At 33.7% G+C, this 19,271-nt stretch overlaps 1 protein-coding gene across 2 annotated transcripts in view; it reads left to right on the top strand.

Annotated features, from left to right (window-relative positions):
• The window catches only part of MDGA2 (MAM domain containing glycosylphosphatidylinositol anchor 2), an 875,114-nt gene that overhangs the window by 805,452 nt on the left and 50,391 nt on the right, over positions 1–19,271 (top strand). For both annotated transcript variants that reach the window (XR_009264432.1, XM_058738955.1), the window contains exon 11: positions 15,827–16,004. Coding sequence is in view for 1 of the 2 variants with exons in the window: in XM_058738955.1 (XP_058594938.1) it covers positions 15,827–16,004 (178 nt within the window). In the remaining variant the exon portion in view is untranslated. The remainder of the gene's footprint in view (positions 1–15,826; positions 16,005–19,271) is intronic.

Raw genomic sequence — 19,271 nt, 5'->3', positions numbered from 1 at the left:
TATTTTGTGTCATTTTAGGGGGCATGTAAACAGTATTTCATTAAATAAAAGACTGTTGGTATACTGCTGTTCCCATATTTACTAAGGACAACTGTAGAATGATTTCAGTAATTGTCTTTTTCCTAATATTGGAATCAGTTTTGTGTTATAGAAAACGCATATATCTAGCTAACCATCTATAGTTGATGGCATTTTTTTAGAATGAGGTACATTCTGGCTTCTAAAAATGTTTCTCTTAAGTGTGATATATAAAAAGAAGTATGAAAATGTGATTATACAGCAGTATGACACATCTTTAGTTTAAATTCTAACAACTTATATATTTTGATACTTTTCCTTTAATAAGAAAACTTTGCTGGAACTGTGTGATACATTCAGAGTTCTAGTACAGCATTATAGTGTATCAGATTATTGTTCATTAAAAGTTTACTTCCCTGCAGTTCTGGTCTTTGGGAAGAGTATATCCTATATTCACAGATGTGAAACTTGGTTATGTGATTTGCCTTTGTCATCATGGAATATGTGTAGAAACGATAGATGCTAGTTCTAAGAACAGTCATTAAAAGCCTGGCATAATTCTACTCATCCTCCAAAACCATCTGACTTCATCAGTGATAAAACCTGCTTTAGGTAGTATGGTGGTCCAAGAAGGATAATAGACTGGAGCCAAGCCCAACTGGGCAAAGCTTAAATAATCTGAAACCCAACCAACCTATTGATGTACAAGCAAGAAATAAACGCTTATTGTTTTATGCCATTAAGAATTTCTGGTTATTTTGCTACACAAATTATTGTTGTGTCATAACTAGATGAAACTAACATACTTTCATTATTTTTGACCTTGATATATCTTATATTGCAATTTTGCAAAGTGAATCTTTGATAGAAAACAGCGCTAACAAAGCCATACTCTTATTTACTAGAAATGTCCAGAAAATTGTATTTTACAGTTTTACATTGAGTAAATTCAACAGTCTGGTTTTTTTCCCCTTAATATATATGGAAAAAGAAACAATTTGTTGGTATCTATAATAATTAAGATTACGTATAAACATATGAAACTGAAAAGAACAAAATAATAGGAGCTTAAATGAGATATATGTTTATTTCTTTCTCACAAAGAATCAGTTCAGACTTCAGCAGGCCAATGTTGATGTGTGCTCCACAGTATCATTAGAGATCTAAGTTTATAGCTTTCTTTTTCACTACCAGAGGACATGACTTTCATGCTTGAGGTTACCTGATGACCTAAGGTTGCTGTTAGAACTTGACACATCACAGGTGAATCACTGACTATAATTGAGTAAAGGCAAAGATCAAACAAACAAAAACTTAAAAAACAACAAATGATTAAAAAGCCTTTCTAATTGATTAGGCTGTCTTCCCTAGCCTTCCCAAAAGCACCAAGCAGCATTTCTACTTCAATCTCATTGGCCAGGATTAGGTCACATGCCCACATCTTGTTTAAAGGGAAGCCCAGAAATTAGCAGCCCTAAAAGCTGAGTTCTCTTCCTAAAGAGCAAGGGGACTGGAAATGGGTTAGAAAGTAGCATTTCCTGTGACATCGCTTTATATTTTCACCGAGAAAATTGTATCCCATTGGTCATAAAATCTCTAAAAAATAAAACTTTATATTTTAGAAAATTCAAAACTAAACTTTCTAAGACTCAAAAACTGTGCATAGAGTTTATATTTAAACTGTGCTTTAATATGTTTTATATAAAATTTCAGTATTGTTGTCCACTCACCTTGCACTCTCAATTTAACACTGCTACAATATAAAAATAAATTACTCTGTGTGGTTCCTCATTGTTATTGTTTTCTTGTGCCAACCTAGTTGGGTGAATTTGAATTAATAAATACATGTATCAGTCCAGGAACTTGTGTAATGTTTCCCATGAAAAGAGAATATTATTGACATTTTTATACAAAATACAGTAAGAGATGCTAATTTCTATTTATATATATGTATAACAATTGCTTGTTTTTCTTACTGTTTTTTGTCTAAGCCTATAATGTGAGAACATTTTGATGATTAAGACTTTTTATCGTTGCCAGTAATTGAATTACAGCAATAGTACATAAATACATTTAAATTTTTATGTCATTATTTTCTATTATATAAAGTTTATGAAGACATATTCATCTGAGGCTTCTCCCTATGAGCGTTAAAATTGATTGCCCAAGTAGATACATATTTAAGTCATATCAAGCTGAAATAGTCTAACAAAACTTAGAAAATATTCATGGGGACATTATAGATTTCAACTAAGTTAAATTGAGTAATTATTTCAACGTACATACTGAGTGCTCAATAAAGTTAGCTATTATTTTAAATAATATTAGAAAAGAGTAACCACTCAGCTCGTTTAAGCAGGAAAATAAGTTACTTCAGTGGCAATATGTAGGATGGGTAGGAATTGGAATTCACTAGAAGCAAAGAATTCAGTTGAAAGACTATTAGAAATTGTTGATGAGACATGGAAAGTCAGCATTTACAGCATTAAGATATAAAACTATTAGTAATAAACTCAGAACATAGCAGAAGTAAAATATCACACCAGGTTATTCATAAAAATAATTGAAGGAAGTGATGATGATCCCTTATATCAAAGAAATGCCAAAATTAAATGACAAATCAAAACCCTAAAGACTGATCTATTTGTAAATTCTGGAAACAGTAACTTATGAAGAAAAATGCTGACTAAGCTGCTTAATTCATCAATTAGTCTTTAGGCTGAGGTGTCCTTTCACCTGCTGATCCAAGCATGACAAAAAAATTATTACAGTATGTTATTTCCAAACTTGATAGGAAACCAGTTTTTCTTCCATAGTAATTTATCATTATCTGCTAAAGAATGATTATTTTTACTGTTATATATGGTCTTTTGGGTGGTTTTCAATGTTATGTTTTGTCTTAAGAGATGCAAATAATAAATTCATGGTGGAGGGGATTTGCCAGTAATACACACAAATTCTTTCCCGAGGCAATATGAAATACCCCGTCACTTAATGATTTACATAACAGTTATGATCACAGAACTCAGCACAACCAGAGAATACATTCACTGGAGTCTCAAAATAAAATTCAAAAAGCAGAATGTGAATTCTCTTAAACTGTCAGGACTCACAAAATCAAAAGCTTTTTGTGTGACTAAACTCTCTTCCTAAAGAAAGAATCGTTATCTTATATCTGTCATGCACTGCTGTGTAGTTCGGTTCAACATAATTAGGCCCTCGCTAGTGTAAAAGTCCTTTATCACTTTTCTAAGGGAATGTGAATAAAATGCACATTGGTCAGAAAAAAAAAAATTGTGAAAGCAATACATTGAATATAATGATAAGAAGTGGAGAATAGTGATTAAGATTAGGAAAGTTGTCTTGAAATTGGACAGTATTGGGTTTCTGTATCAACTCTTGCTACTTACCAGCTATGTGTCCTGAGAAAGTTTATCAGTTCTGTAAGTTTTAGTTGTCTTGACTGAGGAAATAAGGATAAAATACTAATCTCATTGGATTTTATAAAAATTAAATTAGGGGCACCTAGGTGACTCAGTTGGTTGAGCATGCTTGATTTCATCTCAGGTCTATTTCATTGTCTCTGGTCATGATCTCATTGTTTGTGAGTTCAAGCCCTGTGCTAGGCTTTGTGCTGTCAGTGTGGAGACTGCTTGAGATTTTCTTTCTCCCTCTCTCTTCCTATCCTGGCTTGCACACTCTCTCTCTCTCAAAATAAATAAATTAACATTAAAAAGAAAAAAGCAATTCTACATATTTTACTAGAATACGTGAAAATATGAGAATATGGATACGATTTAAAGTTAATTATTTAACTACCTCACTGAATTGTTTGAGATTAAATTAAATAATAACTACAATGTTTAGAACAGATACTAGTCACTCAATACATATTAGCTGTTTAATAACATTCTTATGTAATTCTTCTAATATATTTGTAAATGTTATATTGGGAATGTAAGTTAAGTCACATAAAAATATATATACTAAGCAGTTAGACTATGTAAAATGCTAGTCTTTGTTCTCAACCCCTTCTCTTAGTGGTTAGCTGTCACTAAAACTAAATTTTTTTTCAGGGAGCTAAAAGGCCTCCTTTTATTCAAAATTCTGTTCTATAGTTGTCTTAATTTTTCTGGAACTGCATTTTTTTACTTTAAGTCATAAAACCGTTAATATATCTAGAAAGTTTTCGGCTCTATTTTTCTTTTGTTTCTTCCTTTTCTATGGTCATTAAGAAATATTTCATTTGGTTGTAGCTGAAGACTTTGTTGTAGGTGCCTGATGTTTCATTCTCATTTTTTAAAAATCATCCTTGGAATATATTTATAAGGCCTTTCATTTATATACCAGTGATATTTACCAGAGACTCTGCCTCTGTCTCAGTTCACATCCCCACAGACAGCACTGTTTCCATAGGTAGACAAGGAAAGAAAACTTAGCAAAACAGCAGGAAAGACTGATATTCAATGAAGCTGTGGACCCATTCATTGTTGTCTTTGTTCTTTTCTGAACAGTGAGAAGGTTGTTTTGTTCTTTTCTTTCATTTGCAATCAAGCAACTATTATGATAAGGAATGTAAATTAGAAAAACTTTCAACACAGTCAAAGCTAAATGCAGTAGCTCTGTAAAAGTCTTTCTTGACATTAGTTTACTATGTAAGTTAAAAACTTTGATTGCAAAAGGGCAGTTGGGAGTTTGAAATATTAACAAATGCATGTTTTTAAATTATTGCAATTTTTTTTGTCCACTGCTGGATTGTTATTTAAACTTACAACAGAGGACACTGAGGTTTATGGTCCAAGGATATGAAGACACATTCCAGGAATGTGAAAGCAAACCTACAAACAATATACTACCACAAAATCAAAAAAATGGCAAATGAGTTTTGAGTAGATTTTATAAAATCTAAGCAAAAACAGTAGCCTTGGAAGCCTAAGCTTCAAGTCAGATAGAGGTTTGTGATAGTGGAAGTGGGCAGGGGGTAGTTGAAGGAGAAAAAGTACTGAGTTCCAAAGCCTTTGTGTCAGGAATAAAAACACTGGGAAAAATTCCAGTGCAAGTACGCAGAATCTCCAGGCATGAGGAATATTTTATAAAAGTGAAAGAAGAACAATAGAATAATTCTTAAACATTCCCTGAGAAAGGCACCTATAACCCACATGAGTAGGAAGGCTGTGGGCTCACCTCCTAATGATAGCAGGAAGAATGCAAGACTGGCCTGGAAGCTTGGGATGCTGCCTGAGTGAGCCCTCACCTGGCACAACAGCCCAGACTGAGCCAAATTTTCAGGTACTGGGGCCTGCTAGTCTTTTGCTTCACGCAAAAGGGGGTGCAGTCAGAATTTACTAAACCTCTGAAAAAGGGGGAGAGACAGTGCTGTTAGACCCAAAGAACCCGAGATTTGCCAAAGCTGTAGGCTGAATAGAAATAACTTTTTAATTTTTTTTTTAAGAAAGCATGAATAGGGGAGGGGCAGAGAGAGAGGAGGACAGAGGATCCGAGAAGGGGCTTGATACTGATAGCAGCAAGCCCAGCATGGGGCTGGAAAGTAGCCCTGGAACCTGAGCCGAAGTTGAACACTCAGCTGAGCCACCTGGGTGCCTAAAAGGCTGAATAGAAATATTGACCCAGAGCCCAAGGCAGTTCCAAAGTTATGAGCCAGTATAGGACAAGAAAGACCATATGAAATTGACTAACTCTGAGAGATTACCTGCCCGTAAGAAACAGGATAATCTAAGCAATAGGCATCCTCTCTAATACCATGCCAAGAGCTTTTAAACTAGGGAATGGGTTTAATTTCCCAGGTAGTACCCAGTACTAAATGATTGTTGTTGTTGTTTTCTTTTTAGTTTTTTTAAAAATGTTTATTTATTTTTGAGAGAAAGAGACATGGAGCATGAGCTGTGGAGGGTCAGAGAGAGAGAGGGAGGGAGACACAGAATCTGAAGCAGGCTCCAGGCTCTAAACTGTCAGCACAGAGCCAGATGTGGGGCTCAAACTCAGGAACCATGAAATCATGACCTGAGCCTAAGTCGGATGCTTAACCAACTGAACCACCCACGGGCCCCAAACTGATTGGTTTTAAAACCTGAGTTTATCAAGTTCAAATCTTAAACATTGAGTTTAACTTGAATTGTCAAGAATTAGTTGTTTTTTTTTAAATTACTTTTTCATCATCAGAATGAGGAAAGCAAAATCCAATTTTAGAAAAATAAAGAATATTCAGTTTCTAGGAGAAGCAAATGACGAATCCCACACTTTGTCTGATTGCTACTGAATGTAGCTTTCCAATACCCCTCAGTTTCATACAGTAACATTATTTTGAACCTCACCCTTTGGAATCAGATTTACCAGATATTGTATGGTAGTTAGTTGTACCTACTACTATTTAATATAACATCAAAGGAGTTTTTAATCATGCAGAATCTCATCACCTTTAAAACAGATGTTCTTATTTTGCATAACCTTTCCATGGACTTATGTATTTTATGGAGCCACACTCATATTGTTTACATTTTGCACTCTGCTACTTTAACTGTACATGATATCTTAGACATTTCCACATTTCTTCATTGTCTTCAAAATTATAACATTCATCACAGTGGTAAACCATAATTCCTTAAATAACTTTCCCAAAAGAAGTTATCAACCACTTATTAACTGAGATCACTATTATGTAGCATCTATTATTTTGTTTATGGATAAATCTGAAATCAAAATATACATGGAAACATGCATTACTTACATTAAATTATGAGAATGTGTTTTTAAGTCAAACGATTTTAGTGTCACTATGGCTGTTATTGAATTTTACAAATAAGATTACAACAGAGTACTAGGTCATTTGTCCTGAAAGCACTGCTATCATTCCTCAATTCTGTCTCTCCACCCCACCTTTCTAGTGTTCCATATTTGGATCCATCATATGGTATTTATTAAAATGAATTTGCCAGCATTTAGGCAATAGAGTAAATTACTTAGCAGACATTATTGTCTAATCAGATACATATTTTCCTCTGTATAGATCTCTATCAATTTGATGGTTACCCTCACTTGCATTATTTACATTATTTTAACTCTGATTTAAACACAGATCCCTACATGCTTTCTTAAAAAACCTTTAATACGGCAATGTGATATACACTGAGACAAAAGGCACTGTTTACTTGGCAATGACCTTGGCCATGTCACATTTGGAAATGCAATTAAATGCCATAGGTGTTGCCCACATACCTCAGAAGGTAACACAGAATCTTCAGTTGTAGATGAAGCAGTCTGTTGAAGGACTAGTTACAAATCAGTCTGCCAAAAGCTTCAGGCTAGCTTTCAACTAAAGCTACATACTTTCACTAAACACGATTCAATTAAGAACAATAATACTAGCTTCCAAAGAAGAATGGCAGATGAAAACTATTAAACATCTGTATATTTAAAAATATGTACTGTCACTTCCAAAGGCATTAATTGTTTATGATATTAAGCAAAGCCTGAAAAAACAAACATTTCAAGGGTGTTGAAAAAATGACTCAAATTCAGAAGAATTCATACCAAGTGTGAAAAGAATAAGACACAAATTTGTAGTAACAAAGGAAGAAAGGGTATGTAATTAAAGGTTAAATGTATACTATTAGTAGTAGAAAATAGAAATAAGGTACCTTTAATGCTATGTTATTATTCCTTTATCCTCTCGGGTGTTATTAAAGTAATAGTGCATCTTAAAGCCTATGTCACCTTTATTTCAGGCTATAAGACATCTGGATTTTAACCCACTGAAATGTTATCTTAGCTAGTTTATATTCTATGGGGTAATTATATGAGTGTATGATTTAGGGTCTGCAATACCTGGATTTTTAACATCAGCTGTTATTTTTATTAGCAACGTACCTGGTAAACAAACATGAATGGAAGTTTCCTATAATATGGGTATATCAATATTTTTCTTTCATTTTACAGCAAAATCGTATAAACCATGTATATGTCTTGTATTCAGTTGGTGGACTCTCTCTTCTCCTTTAGGGTCCTCATGTAGACAGTATCTTTCATTGGAGTTCATTATCAGGCTGAAAAAGGTTTATAGTCCAAAAGGACTTCCTCCCCCAACCGCATTTCAGAGTCCACTGCAGACTTCTACCTAAAGGAGCTAATTTTGTTCCTTTTAAAACTAAAAAAAATTAAATTAATATTTCCCCCATGAAACCTTTTCAACAATGGCCTTTTAGTTATCATCTGTGGTTAAAAACAGGAAACTGCAACTTTTAATAAAATGATTCATTGTAGGGGATTTTTAGGTTTTGAGGTCATCCCCTAAATCATTTGAAAAGAATGTATCTCCTAGGAAAAGTAAGTTAAATGGAAATTTTTTTAACACCTGAAACGATAAGAATTTTTTAACACATTGCTTTCATATGAACATGTTTATGGGGTATGCTCTGGGACTGTCATTTGTAGTTATGATGTGGGTCCTGTGTTCTCTAAAGGTTTTGTGGTATTACCTCCAAACATTGTGCTAATGTTGCATTTTCTTCTGTAGTGTGCAAACACTACATTTAGTTTTGCATTTTTACGTTTTACACAGCTCACTGAGATACAATATAAAATATTTAGTTGCTTATTCCTCAACTGTAGAAGTGTATACTTTCATTACAGCTTTAAATTAAAGAATTGGGATCAAAATTATTGCTTTTTTAATACACATATGAAGTTATGTACTCTAGAGTTTGCGATAAGTAACAACATCAATGTATCTGCCGACTAAAATTACTTGAGTAGAACATCCCATTATAACCACAGAATACCTACAATCTTCCCTTGGGATGTACTACAAATATTGAGTGGTTTTGAACTTATATTAACATCCAGAAGAGTATACCTTGATTAAACTTGTTTGTCGTTAGATAGCGGTTAAATGTCAAATTATTCTGTATGAATTTTTGTGAGTTTGAACTTCTTTTACTATTTTCTGAAATAATAGTACTTTGCCTTTAGTTTAAGACCTAAAAACAGTGAAAGAAATTGACATTTATATTATATTACTTTATAGAATACTTAACCTCCAGAACTAATAGGAACCTTGTAGTATCTAGTATCAACTATGCATGAGTAAAATAGTTTCTGGGCAATTAGGTTTTATGTTCCATTTTTACCCCTGTATATGAATTCAGTGATTGTATGTGGTTATCAGTAACTACGTTGGATTTCCTGCTGCACTCCTTGGGGGCCAGTTAAATACACTCTGCGTGTTAGAATTTAATCTTATCACATCTTTATCAAGCTAATGGCCAGACACTGCAGGTTTAAAAATAAGTAAGAAGTTGTTTCTGGATTATAATCTATATGCAAGAAAAAGTACAATAAGTGTGTAATAACTAAATAAATAAGGCTCTGTTATAAACAAAAGGAAGGAATAAATTCTAGGGAAGCAGGAAAAAGTGATGAGTGTTGAGGTTATTTTTGGTGCAACCAAATTTTGCAGTTGCTACTCTCTGGCTATACGACCTTAGAAGCATTACCTTAACTTCTCTCTGCCTCAGATTCCTCATTTGCAAACTAAGGCCAGTATTAGATCCTACTTACTAGGAGTTGTGGTAGATTAAATATAACAAGTATAATACAGTTAACATAGTGCTTGGTACATAGTAAGGACTAATAGATACAGTGGGTGGGGGGTTGTTTCTGTTTTTGTTGTTTTGTTTTGTTCTGTTTTGTTTTAACTTGACCTAACCATACAAGTTAGGCACTATCAATGAGGTGGTCTAGCAAGACTGAGCTGTGCCTCATCCAATGTAGCCCGGGATCATATGCACCTAAACTGCCTTGTGAAAGAAGAGGTGGTTTTTAAAAATCACATTTCTAAACTCATTGGAAAATTGTATTTCTAGACCTTATTAAAGAAGAAACACTGGTGCTTAAGACTTAGAGTTTTGGTTTTTAACAAGATTGCGCCATGATACTCATGCATGCCAAAATGTGAGAACCACTGATACAGAATATCAAAAATACAGCATATAAAACTCTGGAGACCATCAGCACTTAGAACTCAGGAAAAGGAGAAGCTGCCCATCAAGGAAAGGGGAGTAGCCACAGATGTAGATGTAGGAAGCAACACAAGGCCCCACTGCCTCAGAGTCTAAGAAAATTCACAATTGCCTGTCTCTAACTTTTATTCTACAGCTATCTCTTTGAAAAACAAAGAGAAATATTTCAGGCATATACACAAATAATACCATCATAATTTGTATATCTGTCACCAATCTAAAGAAACAACAATAACAAAAAAAATCACCAAATGGAGTGAAGTCCTTTGTTTACTGCTCACAATTAAATCTTCTCTTGGTGCTCTCCTAACCCACCTGACCAGTATCTTGAACTTAGTATTTACTTTTTTCTGCATTTCTTTATACCCAATACATATCTATGCATCCTTCAAAATGCATACTTTGAACTTAATTTTTATAACATGCCTGTTTCAAAATTAAGTTTGCTCAATATGACTTTCGTGAAATTTGTCCATGGTAATACGTGTTGCTTAGGTTCATTTTTCGTGCTATATTTTGTATTATATTTTATGAAGAGTCTATAATTTTATTATTTTATCTCTTATTGAGGTTCAGATCATTTTCTGTGACTACTGTGCCATGGATATTTCTGTTTCCTTGTGTACAAATACAAGAGTTTGTCTGTTTTCATTGTAATATTGTTTTTATTGCCAAATGGCTCTTCAGTTTACATACTTATCAAGACTGTATTTTTAGAAGACCATTTTCCATGGATGTCTCGCCTTTTTGAATATCTTGTGTGCAAAAGCACTGTCTTTTTTTTTTTCCAGCCTATCTTTTCAAGGACATTTGCATAGCAAACATCCTTAGAAAATAGAGATATTGTCTCCCTCTAGGGCAGAGGGAGCAGAGATCTGTTTCACATCCAGTATAATAATTAATTTCCCCTTTCTGTAATGGTTGAGCAGGTTTTGTTACTGTCAGTTTTAAAATACTAAGGTTTTTTTTAAAGTTTTTATTTAAATTCCAGTTAGTTAACATACAGTATAATATTAGTTTCAGGTGTACAATTCGGTGAGTCAACAGTGCCATACACCGTCCATTGCCCATCACATGTGCCCTCCTTACTCCCCATCACCTATTTAACCTATCCCCCCATGCTTCTTCCCTCTAGTAACCATCATTCTGTTCTCCATAGTTTAAGAGTGATGCCAGGGTGGCTCAATTGGTTAAGTGTCTGACTCTTGGTTTCAGATCAGGTCATGATCTCACGATTCTTGAGTTCCAGCCCCACATTGGGCTCTGCACTGACAGTACCCTCTTTCTCTCTCTCTGCTCCTCGCCCACTCATGCTGTCTCTCTCTCAGAATAAATAAAGTTTAGGAAAAAACGAGTTGGTGGGGCGCCTGGGAGGCTCAGTTGGGTAAATGTACGACTCTTGACTTTGACTCAGGTCATGATCTCATGGTTCATGAGTTTGAGCCCCCCATCGGGCTCTGTGCTGACAGTGTGGAGCCTGCTTGGGATTCTGTCTCCCTCTCTCTCTGCCCTTCCTCTGCTTTCTCTCTCTCTCTCTCTAAAAATAAATAAAATTAAATTTAAAGAAAATATCTGTTTCTTGGTTTGAAGCTCAAGAGTATTATGCTAAGCCAAATGAGTCAGAGAAAGACAAATAACATGATTTCTTTCATATGTAGAATTTCAGAAACAAAACAAATGAGCAAAGGTGGGGGAGATACTAAGGATTTTTAAGCTAAGGATCCCCCAGATCTGATACAAACCGTAGGCATGTGCACTTCAACCTGGCCACTTCTGCGTCACCACTGTGGGGCTTAGGAGACAAGGGGAACTGATCTGAATGTAACATTCATGCTGTCTGCTGTATTCTGAGTCCTTTTCATTGACCTGGTTGTCTCCAGTCTTCTGCTAGTATCTGTAATACTGTTGACGGCTAACTTCTTGGTTTGTTTGTTTGTTTGTTTGTTTGTTTGTTTGTTTGTTTTTTAAGTTGATTTATTCATTTTGAGAGAGAGAGAAAGATAGCAGAGGAGCACAGAGAGAGAGGGAAAGAGAAAGTCCCAAGCAGGCTCCATGCTGTCAGCACAGAGCTGGATCCTGAGATCATGACCTGAGCTGAGATCAAGAGCCAGAGGCTTAATCGACTGAGCCACCCAGGTGCCCCCAATGTCTTAGCTTGTTAAGTGGAGTAAATTCTTGCCCATCCCTCTACTCCTCCCACCCTGCTGGTTCTTGACAGGAAATTCTCATTGCTTTATATCTACATCAAACTTTAATATTGTTATTTTATAAGTTTTTGTTTATCTGATGGTGGGAAATAGTATTATGATTTTAATTTCCATTTTCTTGATTCATGATGAGACTGAGCCTTTTCTTTAGTTATTCAGGTTTCCACATCTATGAAATACCTGTTCCTATCAGTCTGATTTTGCTATTGAATTATTTTTCTTAAGTTAGAAGACTGTTAGCTGTACTATTCTAAATATCTTCTTCAAACCTTTGCCTTTATTTTGGCTGCTTAATGGGGAGCATTGATGAGAAGAACTTTGTATATCAAAATTTTAAATTTAATATTAACTTCAAATTTAAGTTTGCCTAATTTATCAGTATTTTCCTTTACTAATTGTGCTTTTCTATTCTGTTTCAGAAAGAAATGTCTTACTTGAAGTCATAATGACATTCTTCTGTATTTTTTTTTCTGAATGGTTAAACTTTTGCCTTTTAAATTTAAGTCTTATTTGATTTCCAGAGACTGTTTCTATATAAGATGTGAGGTAGACATCAAATTCATGTTTTTTCCATATACATACCAATTTGATGATATATCTTTTTCTGTCTTCTATGTGAAAATCCCCACAAGTATATATATAAAAGCTTTCTGTTTTATTCCATAATTTTATTTGTCACTTTTCTATCCTGCTATAATGGCATATTTGAGATTTACATTTCCAGAAACATAGCAGATTAGGCTATATAATTAAAACTAACCCACACTCAGAAAACAAACAAATATATAAATATATGCAAAATATCTATATGTACATTTAATTATATATGTATATGTATGTATATATATTACTAGGTACAAATGTAAGGGAAAATGGAAAATCAAAGTATTTTAATTGGTATGTCCCACTCAAATTGCTTTTGCCTTCAGCTGCTCACCAAGCTAGATAAACTTGAACTTTGAGTCTTATAACTTGGCATGGTGAAGCAGGCAGGATTCAAAACACAAGGTCTTCCCAAAGCAAGGGATCACCTCCACTTTAATCTGTGAAAATAAAAGTGAACCATACTGTTGATGTGTGTAGGATTGTGTCAGAAACAAAAGCATATCCCTAAAGGAATATATCTGTATTTTAGACTGCAAAGAACCCCCATAAATAATGTTTTTAGTCACATGGTCAACATACAGTTAAAAATAAGCAAGATAATACAAAGAGAAAAGTGCCAAGAACAAGGATACTATAGACTTCAGATATAAAAATATCAGGTACATGTTTATAAGGTAACTATATTTACGCTACTTATATGAATTTAAAAAACTGAAAATGTATGCAAAGAAAAAATTATGAAGCGACACAACAGATTTTTTTAAAGACTTTATTCCTTTAGAGTAGTTTTAAGTTCATTGTAATACTGAGCAGAAGATTCAGTGATTCTCCTCCATATACCCCCTGCCCCAGGACAGGCATAGCCTCCACCAGTAACAACATCCCGCAACAGAGTAGTACATTTGTTACAATTGGTTAACTTATACGGATCCACTGTTATCAGCCAAAGTCCATAATTTACATTGGGGTTCACATTTTGTGGGTTTATAATTACATGTATCCACCATTATATCATCAAGCAGAGTAGTTTCACTGCCCGCCCCCCCCCCCAAATTCTCTGTGCTCAGCTTATGTATCTCTTCCTTCCCCGAACCCCGAACTCCTGGTAACCACTGATCTTTTTACTGTCTCCATAATTTTACCTTTTCCAGAGTGTCATACAGTTGGAATCACTCAGTATGTAGCCTTTTCAGATTGGTTTCTTCCATTTAGTGTATGCATTTAAGTTTCCTCTATGTATTTTCATGTCTTAATTGCTCATTTCTTTTTGGCACTGGTAATATCCATTGTCTGGTTGTAGCACAGTGTATTTGTCCTTTCATCTACTAAAGGACATCTTGGTATCTTCCAAGTTTTGCCCATTGTGAATAAAACTGCTATAGACATCCATGGAAAGAGTTTTGTGCAGACATATTTTCAGCCCCTTTGAGTAAATACCAAGGGGCATAATTGCTTGATTATATGGTAAGGGTATGTTTAGTTTTGTAAATAAAACAAACAAACAAACAGACAGACAAACCAAAACTATCCTCCAAATTGGTTATATCATTTTGCATTCCCACCAGCAATGAATAAGAGTTACTTTTGATCCACAGCCTCACCAATATTTGCTGTTGTCAGTGTTCTGGAATTTGACTCTTTTGATAGGTTTGCAGAGGCATCTCATTGTTTTGGTTTGCATTTCTATGATAACATACAGTGTGGAACATCTTTTCTGTTAAGATCCATGGACCATTTTTTAATTGGGTTATTTGTTTTCTTATTGTTGAATTTTGAGAGATCTTTATATATTTTGGATGTGCCTTTTGCAAATATATTCTCCTAGTCTGTTCTTGTCTTTCAATAGTCTTGGTAATATCTTTTGTAGGGTAGAAATTTCTAATTCAGAGAAGTCCAGCTTATCAGTTATTTCTTTCCTAGATTGTACTTTTGGTATTATATCTAAAAAGTTGTTGCCAAACCCATGGTCATTTAGATTTTCTCCTATTTTACCTTCTAGTAGCTTTGTAGTTTTATGTTTTACATGTATGTGATACATTTTTAGTTAAATATCATGAAAAGTATAAAGTTGGTATTTAGATTTAGTATTTTGCATATGGATGCCCAACATTACATAGCCGTTTGCTGAAAAGGTTGTTTTTGCTCCACATGTATTGTCTTTGCTTGTTTGTCAAAGATCAGTTGATGTTAGGAAGATTTGGTGTATATACTCAATGAGATATTACTCAGCCATAAAAAGAATGAAATCTTGCCATTTTCAGTGACATACATGGAGCTAGAGAATATTATGCTAAGTGAAATGAGTCAGTCAGAGAAAGACAAATACCGTATGATTTCACTCATATGTAGAATTTAAGAGTCAAAACAAACAAGCAAAAGGGAAAAAAGAGAGGCAAACCATGAAACAGACTCTTAACTATAGAGAAGAAACTGATGGTTACCATGGGGGAGGTGGGTGGGGGGAAGGGTGAAATGGGTGCTGGGGGTTAAGGAGGGCACATGTGATGAGCACTGGGTGATGTATGGAAGAGTTGAATCACTGTATTGTACACCTGAAACTAATACTACACTGTATGTTAACTAACTGGAATTTAAAAACTTTAATAAAGAAAAAAAAGTAGTTAAACTTGTATCTCTCTAAGCTTCAGATTGAGACAGCAATAGACACTATTGTTTTATCTTCTGACTCTTAATAAGATGGCATATTAAATCTGTTTAATCAGCCAAAGTATTCTGTGATAATTTGGTAATTATCTGCAAACATCTGTGTGGAAATATCTACCAAATTTGTTGCTTATTCTAGAAACTTGAATATAATATAATGTACAATATAATGTAAATATAAAGGTACAATATAATACACTTTTTTATTTAGTAAAATTTTAGAAAGCTTTCTTGAACATAGTAAATATCTCTGAAGAAAATATTGGGAACATTATTACCTAATTCCTTTGATTTCAGGCTGGACAGCAGCGTTGGTGGGAACAGGAGATTAAAATAAATGGAAATATTCAAAAGGGAGAACTAATTACGTATAACTTGACTGAGCTAATTAAACCAGAGGCTTATGAAGTCCGACTAACTCCTCTCACCAAATTTGGTGAAGGAGATTCAACAATCCGTGTCATCAAATACAGCGGTAAGTAGTACTTTATAAGTATTTTTTGCATATTAAAGTGTCTGGAATATGTACAATGCAACTATCTACTAAATTTGGACATAAACTAAAATTTAGCATATTGACCTTCTGGGTCATCAGCCAAGTGACAAAAAGAGAAAACAGAAAACTAAATCATCATGTATTGTAATATTTGTTTTAAATGTAGAGATGTTGAATAATATTTTAGTTAACATTGAATCTCTGTGATAAAGCCAACAGTGTCCTTTTATTTTATATCCCATAGTTATGATGCAATAATTTTGCATATTTTTTTCAAATTCTTAATGGCTCTAAAATTTGTCGTTAAGAAATTAGCAAATATTATCAATGCTTGGTTTTTAATTGATGGACTTGATTTTTTAGAGAATTTCTAGATTCACAAGCAATTGAACAGGAAGTATAGAGAGCTTCCATGTATGTCCTTTTCCCCCAACACAGTTTCCCCTATTATTAACATCTTTCTTTAGCATGGTACACTTTGTACAATTGATTAAAGAATATAGATGTATTGTTAAAGTGACAAATAGTTTGCATTAGGGTTTAAAATTATTTGTGTTGGACAATTACATTAATTGTGATAAGTAGATAATATTATTTATTCATCATCACAGTATGATACAGAAGAGGTTCACTGCTCTGTGGGTCCCCTGTGCTCCCCTTGTTTATCCATCCCCACCCACGCCCTCCAATCCTGACAACCAGTGATCTTTTTATTGTCCATAGTTTTGCTTTTTCTAGAATGTTGCATAGTTGGAATAATGCAGCATATAGCTTTTTCAAGCTAACTTATTTCATTTAGCAATATGCCTTTAAGGTTTTTCCACATCTGAGGCTCGATGGTGCATTTCTTTTTATTGCTTAATATCCCATTGTACAGCCATATTGCAGTCTGTTGATCCATTCATCTGTTGAAGTACATCCTAGGTTATTTTTTTGGTCATTTTTTTCTTTTAGATTGCTAATGTTAAAAATAGCTAAATGTATGTGAGTGTTTTTGTGTGTATGTTGGTGAAACAGATTAATATTTTATTGACTGAAGTTTATGTGAATTTTTCAGTTGAAATTTATAATGTTCAGTGGCTACCTCTAGAACTGTCAATGTTTTTCAGGGTTGAATGATTCATATTTCATATTTATTTTATTACTTTAGTGAAATATTATTCTTTTTATCATTGATTACCAGGGCTTGAACTAAAAACTAATAGAATGTAGTTTTTTGTGGTTGAAGTTCTCCATTCAGTTTAGCATTAGGCAGATTTTTTCCTACTTAAGAGGGAAACAGTGAATACTATCAAAAGTAAAAAATACAGTGAAATTATTAAAAAAAACTCATTGGATTTGGGGCATCTGGGTGGCTCAGTCAGTTAAGCATCCAATTCTTGATTTCAGCTCAGGTGATGGTCTCCTGGTTCGTGAGATCCAGCACTGTGTTGGGGGCTCTGTGCTGACAGCATGGAGCCTGCTTGGGATTCTATCTCTCCCTCTCTGTTGGCCCCTCCACTGCTTGCACATGTGTGAGCACTCTCTCACTGTCTCTCTCTTTCTCTCAAAAGAAATTAACTTAAAAAAAAAACTCATTAGAATTGCTTTTCACATGAAATCACTTTTCTTCACTCTTTTTTCATCAATTAGATATATTCAGTTTTCACTGAAAAAGATATACAATATAAAATAGAATATTAACAGAATAATAATAATAATAATATCATCATGGTGTCGCAGTTCGTGAGATGCAGCCCCGCGTCAGGTTCGCTGTCAGCACAGAGCCTGCTTGGAATTCTCTCTCTCTCTCTCTCTCTCTCTCTCTCTCTCTCTCTCTCTGCCCCTCTCCCATTCACGCATCCTCCCTCTCTCACTCTCTCTCAAATAAATTAAAAATAAATAAATTTTAGTGGCTATAACAATTGTTATTCTGTAATAACCTCCATGATCCCATTGGACACACAATTAGATAGCATCTCAATATATTTTTTCTAAAATTTTAATTTTATATGTCTTATAAATTATGAATTATTATCTCCTTTTTACTAATTTTATGTTCCCTGTCCCTAAGTTATAAAACTATAGACTACTTAATATGGTCATTAGAAACAATGCATTAATATCCATTCATGTAAAAAATGAAGATATTAGGACCCAGAAAGTTTCAGTTAAACAGAGTTAAACAACCACAGAGTTAAACAACTATGAAATGACAAATTCTGAATAGAACTGGGGTTAGTTCACCCTTTCATGACAGAGGATCCATGTTGCTTTGCTATATTTAGAAATTACATGACTTTCCTTAAAGCGATATAGAGAAAAAACATCTTTAAAATCTCAGTAGTTTTATTGAAAACTCTAAGGCAACAGACTAAAATGGAAAATAAATCTGGAGAATAGATATTATTGTAGTTTCAACTTTAATTATTTTTACATTCTTAGGCATACTTATTAAAATCTTAAACATTTTAATTAAAATTTCTTTTATATAATATAGATTTGGGTAAAGTTTACTTAAATGGTATCTAGACATTTATAAAAAATCACACATGAAAGTTCAATTGAAAAGAGAAACAAAATGGACTGACTGCAATATTTAGAATTGAGAATGGCAAATTTTCACAAGGTTAAATCTACTTACAGTAAATTTGGTGACTAATAATATTGTAGCAGAAGACTCAATTAAAACTCAGTCTGGTCATAGGTTAACTGTAGATGTGACATAGTTTTTAGAACGAAATTATAATTCAAAGATATTTACTTCTTTGTGAGATAATACATAGACAAATTAAACTTTTATTAATTATGAAATAATTTTAATTTTTTACTAATTAATTTTTGGAAGGTAATATATTGATATCTTGCAAGAAAAAGAATTATTTTTCTTCACTTCAGTGGAACTAGTAGATATATAGTCCCTTCTCTATATTGTGTATTTCATATTTGCAATGGGCAAAACAATGAGAAAAATAAAGTTAATAGAAATAATCTGTCTTCTGTAAGAAATAGTAAAAATACTTGAGAAACTAACTCACTTTGTTAAAACTGATGTCAGTGTACTCATGTAACAATTATCATGAGCACACTTTGTGTATGTGTGTGCATTTTTGACTATCATACTTTACCTGTAATGTCCAAGTTTAACAAAAGTGGTTAATGGCAAACACTAGGAATTAACAACAGACAAATTTCGCAAGTTAGAGTAACTCCCTCTTGTAATCCTGGTAGACTACGGTAATGCTTTACTTTATCCAGAATGAAATT

The sequence above is a fragment of the Neofelis nebulosa genome, chromosome 7 (assembly GCF_028018385.1).
Source record: "Neofelis nebulosa isolate mNeoNeb1 chromosome 7, mNeoNeb1.pri, whole genome shotgun sequence".
Lineage (NCBI taxonomy): Eukaryota > Metazoa > Chordata > Mammalia > Carnivora > Felidae > Neofelis > Neofelis nebulosa.
This window is presented reverse-complemented; position numbering and strand designations above follow the sequence as displayed.